This window comes from Nannospalax galili, unplaced genomic scaffold (genome assembly GCF_000622305.1).
Source record: "Nannospalax galili isolate Female #2095 unplaced genomic scaffold, S.galili_v1.0 scaffold312, whole genome shotgun sequence".
NCBI classification, from domain to species: domain Eukaryota; kingdom Metazoa; phylum Chordata; class Mammalia; order Rodentia; family Spalacidae; genus Nannospalax; species Nannospalax galili.
This window is the reverse complement of record NW_008335967.1, coordinates 6,889,343-6,898,808: the sequence shown is the minus strand read 5'-3', so window position 1 is coordinate 6,898,808 and position 9,466 is coordinate 6,889,343. Positions and strand designations below refer to the sequence as shown.

The following is a 9,466-nucleotide window of genomic DNA, read 5'->3' as shown; positions in this document are numbered from 1 at the left end:
CAAAGATTTATCTACATGACACACAGTAATTAAAAGTACCAGACTGGTGAAACTAACCTTCTTGGATGCTTAACAGACATACTTTGTGGCCTATAATAACTTGGTCAGAGGGACATAAAGGACAGTTTTTGCTCCTTGGCCTCCTAGGTCAACTAGTTCTAGGGGACTATGAGCATCTCCCAAAATATCCTGTAATTGTTGTGGGTCACCTGTCCTCTTGATCAAGGAGGCTGAGGAAAACCCACGAGATGGACATGAACCAGTGTCCAGTCTACAAAGAAGAGGGTCAATACAAAGGAATCATTTCCTCTATGCTTCCAAACGAAGCCAGCCATGATTGAGCAGGACCTTTGACTCATCTTCACATAGGTGGAACTGATAAAAGAAAGGAGCCAGGGGCGCCTCCCAAGCCCATGTGACCCCTGAGGACCAGATCCTCAAATGACCTTAAGAGTAAAAACAAATTCGTTTATCTGGGCCCACTGTGTGGTCTTAAACACCCAAAAACAAAGTATAACCAAAGATTAAAGGGGCCAATATAATTTTTTAAGAGCCCATATGTATAGCTAAAGACTACATAACAAGCAACAATGTCAGATAGGAGATACCTTCTTTTGAGTTGTTGGTCATGGTGGCCCAAGGGACTCCCAGATAGTAACGCAGCATAGAACTGGGAAAATAAACAGCAGACCCCAATCTTATCTAAATGAATATTCACAACTGATTGCTGCTAAATGAGGAACAGCTGACCTTCCTAAAACAAAGACCTCTAGATTAGGCTGACTAGATTCACCAGAAGGGCAAGTAGTGGGGAATGGCTGGGGGTGCCAACAACACAGCGGACAGTAGCAGAGGTAGCAGAGCATAAGGGCTCTAGTGGCGGGAGGGAGGCTATGGAAGGGTGCTCTCTGGGAAGTCGGTGTATAGTTGAATAAGATGGTTTGGGATGTTCTGTGTGATGTACACACAAAAAAATCAACAAATTAAATAATGTATTATATTTGAGGAGGAAGCATAAAAGTTTACGTCATGTTAATTAGTAGCGGTGATGAACATTACCATTGAAATCTACCAGGTGACTTTATAGACATACACAGGCACCAAGGATCCGAGTACAAACAATTATGACTAATAATAATTGGATACATACAGATTAGAGATGCATGCCCCAACATCTCAGTGTTAGAAGCAAAAACAATGAGTCTTTCTGTAAGAAACAGTATATTTTAGAATGAAATGGAGATCTTTTTTGAGGATTAAAAACTCATTCAATTTTATGTCTTACAGGGCTTATACTGAGTTCAATATTGTATAACTGTATTGATTCAGTAGCAAACCTAGAAATTTTATAGCCTCTTTTGAAGGAGCTGTGTCTTTGCTCTGGAAGCTGTTACTGGGCATGTTAAAGCTGTAATGATATGCTTCTAAAAACAATAAAAAATAATACTAAAAAAAAACTTTGAGGATATATTCTAAGACCTACCTGTTCATCATTTATTTAGTTTGGATTATTTTTTCTTAAGGTTTAAACAGATTTTTTCCTTTGAGTTAGAGCTGAAAATTCCAACAAGTAGATGTTATGAAAAGCCCTTTCTACACAACTTTATGTAATAACTGCCTTTTTGGTAGATTAGACCAAGTATGTGAGTTTGGAGCCTTTTTTCAGTAGCTTGTAGGTAGTTGTTTGAAAGCCAACATAGCAAGTGCCAAAATTAGCCAGCCCCTTCTGCTTCATGAACAGTTGACTGTTCATGGAGGAGGAAGACGAGAATTAGAAATGTCTGTTTACTCTCAATTGTAAGGTAGCTAGTAAAATAGCAAGGATTTGATCCTGGTTCCCTCCCTCCCTCCTTTCCTTCCCCCCCCCCCCCCCCCCCGAGGCAGGGTCTCACAGTGTAGCCCTGGTTGGCCTGTAACTTGCTACATAGATCCAGCTAGCCTTGAACTCAGAGATATGCCTGCCTCTGTCTCTCAAATGCTGGGATTATAGTCATGTGCCCCCATACCCAGACTTGATCCTGGTTCTTGACTTTTAGGAGTTTCTTAAGCCAGTTCAACAAGGGTTGTGTACCTAGCTATAGTTAACCTCATTGTAACAAAATTCTATCATCACTTTGCAGGTTTCCTGGTTCTAGAGACACTTCCTTCAGGCAGACATAGCACTTTAACACACCATGCTGTATACTGTAACACTCCTTGAGTTTCAAAATTACTTATTAATGCCTCATAACATCTGACATAAAATGTGAAAGTTCCATGCAATGTTGGGGCTTAGCTCTATGGTGGCATCCAGGAACTAGACTCCTTTCACAAAAGCAATGCTGTTATCTTAAGTCTGGCTTCTAAGGTTTCCATAAAAGGGAAAAAGAGCATGAAATCCATGTATGTTTTCATTATTACTGGGCACCATCTAAATGTTCAGCACTAATAGCTTGGATAGTAGTTTGCTCTCAGCCCAGCTCCTTTCCTAAATATGTCACCATCTTGAGTATGTAACTTTTGTGAAGAGAAGAGGATCATGCAGAAGGCTTCAGAATCCAGGCCTAAACATGTGCACATTACTTCTGCCCATGTGCCCTTAGATGGAGTGTCTGGATGGTGTTGCATAGCTACATAGGCTGGCCTAGAGAGTTCAGCATATTCTAAGGAGGGGGAGAAGCACACAGATACTCCTGGGCACTGTCAGTCTGCCACATCTCCTCACTGCTTTCCACAGATACTTTCTTTTTCTCTCTCTCTTTAATGTTGTATTCTCCAGTATTGCATCTGTATCCCTTTGGGCATTTTGTATATGTTTGAGTCTTGACTACTCTTGTATCTTGATGACTAAGATTTGTATTTCTACTCCTGATTTCTAAGATATCTGCCTTTCTGCCTGGTACACTTTGGATCTTCACAGGCATCTCAAACAGCATTTCTATCTTCTTTTTTTCCTTTTCTCCCAGCTTCCCAACCTCATCCATAATGTGTCTCCTTTATTTACACTTGGAGGTTTTGGTGTTACCATGACCTCACACCCCATGCTATAAATCCATGACTCATCTTAAAGACTCCCCTCTCTCCTCCTGTACCTAGTCAGTCACTAAGTTTAAGTAATAAGTTTTATCTCTCACCTAAGTACTTTTTGTCCATTTTTTCTTTCTGATTTCTACTCTTCCTTTTCAGACTCTTGGATTGTAGCAGTCGTTTTGCTTCTAGTTTTGTTTTCTTCATTTCTATCAACCTCTTGTGGCCACAGTGGTTTATTGGAAATGCTACATGAGGATGGTAGATTTGAAAGCAAAGCTAGAGGCAAACCTACTGCCCTTTCTGACTGCCTTAGTGACCCGCCTAACTTCCTTCAAACTTCTGACTTTGCTTTCTGGGCCAGAATTACATCATTTCTCTTTTTCCTATACAGATTCTTGTCCTATTTTATACCTTTGAGTCCTGGATCAGACCCTTTAATTATAGTGAAAAAGCTGTTTATAATCTACATGAAATGCTTTTCCCAGCTTAAAAAAGAATCTCCTTGACTGTTAGCAATCTTTGAACACTTGGCTAAAATATTCTCTTCCATCTCTGCCTTTCCATTAGCTATAGATTCTTGCTTAATTACAAACTCAAGAGAAAGGATCATGTTTTGTCTCTGTATTCTTAGTATTTAGTCTTGTGTCTCCCCTGTGCCACCCCCCTCAAAGCCCTCACAAGGACTTTTCACCTTTAGGGACATTGGAAAGCGATGTCTGGCTCATGAGTGTGTATGTGCTCTTCTAACCATATCCCATTCTTTTCCTGAAAAAAAAATTAGTGGTTTTAGTCTTTAAATTGATTCCTTTTTTCCTCCACTGACCATGATCATGCTAGAATGAATGACTGCAAGATAAGAAAAGCTGTGTTTTCTTAAATACTGGAATTTGTGGAAAAGTTATACAACTTGAAAGCACACACAGTTCTTATAAAACATAAGGTTTTGATTTCTTTTAAAAAAAGTTTTGCTAAGGTCTACTCAAATAGTTGATGCATTTATTATTTTCAGTGACTGGAAATAAGAGAAATCAAAATATAATTTTGCTAATAATGCCTATTGTTCATTTGTGTGCGATAATATATTATGCTTTATTCCACAAAGTATTTAAGGCAAAAGTTCATTTTGTGTATTCTGATAAATTTGGAATATTTCTGTGTAAGGTAGAGAGTTTCTAAATATTTTGTAGGAATTGGAAATCCATTTTTATTATTTATTCAGTATTGATGAAATATTCTTTATAACCATATTTGTAACTATTACTTAGATTCATAGCTTTTTGTTCCATTTTGTTTTTTACCAAAAAGCAGAACTCTAAATAGTCAAAAGGGATGTTATCTAGATATATGCCTGTGGGAAGCAGGCGCGGTTGAGCCGGCGAAGATGGCGCCCTGGCTGGCTGCCAAGCCTCGTGCCCCTCACTTGTTTACTCCAACCTGCGCAAGCACAATAAGCCCGATCATGTGCTGCCTGCTTGATCAGAGACATCATCGAGCATGATCCTGCTACATGGCCCAATAAGCTGCCACTCTGCCTGCCCGCTACGTGTGTGTGTGCCCTGATTGGTCCTGGCTGGGGGGAGGGCTGTTGGGAACGCTATATGAAGAGCTGAAGTGTGTAATAAAGAGAGAGTGAGTGAGAAAGAAGCTTGAACCTCACCTTGGCGTCTGTGTCGTCTTTCCTCGGCTCTGCTGGTCAGAGTCATGGCTTGCGGCATATGCCACTATAATGTAAGCTAATCCTCACTCTTCATGAATCTTAAACTTTTGTAGCTGTAAGAATCATTATTTTCTTAAAACTTCATATCAAAATCACTAATGACCAGGATTTAGAAGGATTATATTTCCATTTTTTAATATTGCTGCATTATTAAAGGCTAGTATCAGTCTATAAAACTCCATTTTTGTGTGTATGTATGGGTGACTGGACTCACTAGCTAAGCGGCTATAAAACTGTGTCTTAGTTCTGGATGTGACTTAGCTGGGTCTCTGACTCAAGATCTCAGGGTTATAATCAAGGTATCAGCCAGGGCTATGAGCTCTTTTGAATGTTCAACCAAAGAGAATGTGCCTGAATGCCCACTCATGGCTGCTGGAAGGATTCAGATCATCCTGGTGGCCAGGAGCCTCTACAACGTCCTTGTCAAGTAGACCTCTTTCATAGGGCAGTTGACAACAAGGCAGCTGACTTTCATGAGAACAGCAGGAGACTAGAAATACAGAATCATAATCTTTTTGTAACCTAATCTTGGAAGTGATAGTCCATCACTTTCTTCATGCTCTCTTTGTTAAAAAGAAAGTCACTGAGGTGTGACCTGCACATGAGGGATGATCATACAAAAGATGTGGATACAAGGAGAAAGCACTAGTAGAAGCCATTTTAGAAGCTGTATGCTTTTGGCCACTTGTATGTGATGGTGAATCTATATTTAGTGGGTTTGAAAACTGTTAAGAGTATAGACAGCACACCAATGACATAATATTTACCTAGCACATTTAATAAGATAGCCAGATCCTTGTAACCTACTAAGATGTAAAAATAATTTTATGGGCTTCTGCATTAAAACTGTGTTTTTATTCCTACACAGTGCATCCCTTCTTCTTGGTCTCACTTGCAGAATGATGGAGTGTTAGTCCTTTACAAACATTTTTACCGTTGGGCATGTCTGACTATTGGGAAAATAAACAAAGTAGTTTTCTTTAAACTTTTCCCAGATATTAAAACACCAGTATTTACAAAAGTGTATTTAGGAAATTAGATTACTCTAGATTAATTCTGAGAGTAAAGTTATTCCCATTTTGTGTAGTTTTTAATGATATTAAAATAGGTGGTGTTATTACATACATTTTTGGTATAGTAGCTCTGAGTTTCTGACTCTAGGAATACTTATACCTACAAACACACAAATGAAAAGTCTTACTGTTTGAGAGGAAGGGGCTGGGATGAATGGCTACTATACTGTGTTAGTCCTAGGAAACGTATTATCCTTGCATGGTAGAAAGCTTTGAAGCTTTCTTCTTTGTACTCATTATTCTTACCCCAAACCACTTTAACTCTTGGCTCAGAAGCTACTTTAACAAACAGACATGGCAACTGGCCTGAAAAAATGACATTTTCATATAATATTTTAGTGTTCCTTGGTTCAAAACTTGGCCTGTGTGATCTAATAAATGTGCTGTTTGTGTTGAAAATGTGTAGTCAGTACATTAATTTTTTTCATTAACAGGCTTTCAGGATGTCATTTTTTTCTCTACATAGAAGTATCGTGGTTTGTTTTATAGTTCTATAAAAGATTTAGGTCTAGGGAGGGAGTAAGTGGATCGCATAGATGCCTAATGTCAGTTCCAGAATTGCATCTAAATCTCTAGATTTCTCATAGTGACAAAAATTACCCACAGCAATAAGTGTTATTAAATTACACTGAAGCTATCCAGCTGTTCTTTAGGATTCTATATAACATAGTTCCTTTCTGCATTATTCCCACTAATTTGAAATTCACCTTTTTTCTCTTTTGCAGGTAATATCATATTACAAAGCAAGATGGGTAATATCACAGTAGGTATGTGCCAAGATACTAGTTGGTATAGCTTATAACACTTATATTCATGATCATACTGGACAGCTTGATACACTTGATACACCTCAGTTGAGGGAGCCTCAGTTGGAGAATTTCCTCTGTTGGACTGGCCTGTGGCCATGTCTGTGGGGCATCTTCTTGATGAGTGATATGGGAGAGCCAAGCCCATTGTGAGTGGTGCCACCCCTGGGTAGGTGGGCCTGTGTTGCATAAGAAAGCAGGCTGAGGAGGGGCCAGGGAGCAAGCCAGTCAGCAGAGTTCCTCCATGGCCTGTGCTCCAGCTCCTGCCTCCAGGTTCCTGCCCTGAGTTTCCACCTTGGACTCCCTGATGAACTGTGACCTGGGAGATGTAAGACAGACAAACCCTTTCCTTCCCAAGTTGGTAGTGGTCAGAGTGTTTTGTCACAGCAACGGAGAGACAAACTAGAACAGAAATTGGTACCAAGAGTGGGGTATTGCTGTGACAGACCTGACCTTTGTGTTTTGGGGAACACTGTGGAAGTGTTTGGAACTTTGGGCTGGAAAAGTCATTGCGTGCTCAGAGTTTGTTGCAGTGGAGCTTGGAACAGTTATGCTGAAAGAGTTGTGGACAATGGAGGCCTGGCTTGTGAAGCTTCTAAGGGAAGCTGAGACCATCAGGGCTGTTCGTGTGAGATTTTCGATTGAGAATCTTTGGGTTCTGGTTGGCTGGGGCTAAAGAATCAGCTGTGATTAAGAAGAGACCAGAACCTGAAGTAAAATCTTTGCTTTTCTGGGACAATTGATGCTGGTTAGCTGGGGCTGAAGAATCAGCTGTAAGTAACAAGATACCAGCATCACTGCGGTGAAGTCTTTTGGGAGGTATTTCCTCAGGGTCAGCACACAGAGGGGACCCGCACCTCTATTTCAAGCTGGAAGCAGGACTTGGTAATGTGTAAGAGTCTCCTGCATGGTTCTGGTGTTGAAAGTGTGAAGGGGTCACAGACAATAGCTGAGGCTTGGCACTCTGAGAGGCCATAGGTGAAAGTACAGCTTCAGTTGCAGTGAAGACCCTAGGATTGAAGGGGTCATGGAGAGAATCTGAGGCTTTGCACTTGGAGAGGCAAGAAGAGGCCACTGGTGAAGGTGTAGCCGCAGTTTCAGTGGAGACCCCAGCTTTTTGGAGATGACAGGACCATGGGATGACCACCAAGGACAGCAGTAGGTATGGAATGGAGCTGGCCTGGGTCTGCCAGATGAGTGAGTGCTGCGGATGGCAGAGTCAGAGAAGTGGAGCTTCCAAAACCCCTTGGAGCCCAGAAGATCATGAGTGAATCCCAGCCTCGAGCTACTTTGCTGGATTTTTGGTTTTGCTTAGGTGTGTCCGATTCTTCCTGTTGAAATAAGACAGTACGTGTTTTGGATTTTATAGGATCCCTCAGTAAAAAACTTTTTAAAGAGACTATGGACTTTTAAGTGTTTGGATTTTTTTAAGGACTATGCGGCTTTTAAGGTTGTACTGTCTTACATTGTGATATTAACATCATATCTCGGGGACAAGAATTAGAAAGGTTGTGGTTTAATAGTGGTCTGTTCGTGTGTCAAGTTGACAGGGGGTCAATTGTGCTGGATAGCTTTAGTGTCAACTTGACACACCTGGGTTGAGGGAGCCTCAGTTGGAGAATTTCCTCTACTGGACTGACTTCCCTACCATGGTGGACTGCACCTTCAAACTGTGAATAGATATAAATCCACTCTTTTTTAAAATTATTTATTCTTTTTTTTTTACTCTTTCTTCTTCTTTTATTTATTTAATTTTTTATGGGCCTTTTGGCTACTCTAACATTCCCCTCTCTTCAGAACTAACCCTAAAATCTTTTAGGATTAGATAAAAGCTCCCAAACACTTTAGACGTTTTTGGCCTTTGGAACAGAATATGTTGCTAAGAGGCCCAAGGACATTATGAGTTTCAGTCAAGAAACTGGCTACTTTTCTTTGGGGTCTTTTTACCCTAACTGCCTATCCAAGTCCTATGTCCTATTCTTATCACACTATCCTCTGAAGAAGTTACCTAAATTATTGATAGGGAGTAGGGAGGCAGACCACTCTGGCCTTCTGGCTTCTTCCATGCTGAACAGGGACACAAGGTGAGAGGCAATTGGAGTACCCCTTCAGTGGGTCTATCTAAAAGACTCCCGAATTGTATAACTCTTATCTGTAGCAGAAAAAGAAAGTCCTTGACTGGTGAATAGCAGATGTGAAGGAGAAGTAAAGGCAAGAGTAATTAGCACTACAAGTTCTAGACATGGAACTAGACAAAAGTCAGAACAAGGCAATTTTCAAATGTTCATATGAGAGTCCAGTGGAATTTCTTGACAAGGGCTTCCGAAAGCATCCCTCTATTTCCAAAAGCATCCCTCTATTGGGTCCCTCCTGATTTTTCTTTTGTCTTCCAAAGCTGGACTCTAGAGTGATGGGTTCAGGATTTGCTTTCAGGTATTTTGATAGCTGTTGGAGGGGTTAGAATCAGTGTCAGTTCCCTCTCAAAGGCTTCGAAATAGGGGGAGCAAACAAATTTGTCCATCATTTTAGAACAATAGCAGGTTGTCTCCCTAAGCTACATGTGGGCACTACAATATTGCAGACCAAGATTTGAAGTCGTCCATCTGAGCAGCACTTTCTGATTAGGAATAAAATCGTTAATGAGAAATAATTGTCTAAATAACTTTTTTTTATAACTTAAGCCTAATGTCTTGGAAGTGTAATCCCTTGAATTCTTAAAGAAATATACTAATGACTTTACGCTTTGGTTATACTTTCCTTTTGGGTGTTTAAGACCATACAGTTGGCCCAAATAAATCAATTTATCTTTACACTTAAGGTCATTTGAGGATCTGTTCCTCAGGGGTCACATGGGCTTGGGA

The 9,466-nt window shown here is 40.4% G+C and overlaps 1 protein-coding gene across 2 annotated transcripts in view; it reads left to right on the top strand.

Moving 5' to 3' along the window:
* Fam185a (family with sequence similarity 185 member A) overlaps positions 1–9,466 on the top strand; it is a 74,239-nt gene that overhangs the window by 28,016 nt on the left and 36,757 nt on the right. The window contains exon 5 of one of the 2 annotated variants that reach the window (XM_008830771.3): positions 6,525–6,566. The exons of the other annotated variant lie outside the window; for it this stretch is intronic. Within the exon in view, the coding sequence (XP_008828993.1) occupies positions 6,525–6,566 (42 nt within the window). The remainder of the gene's footprint in view (positions 1–6,524; positions 6,567–9,466) is intronic. 2 annotated transcript variants of the gene reach the window in all.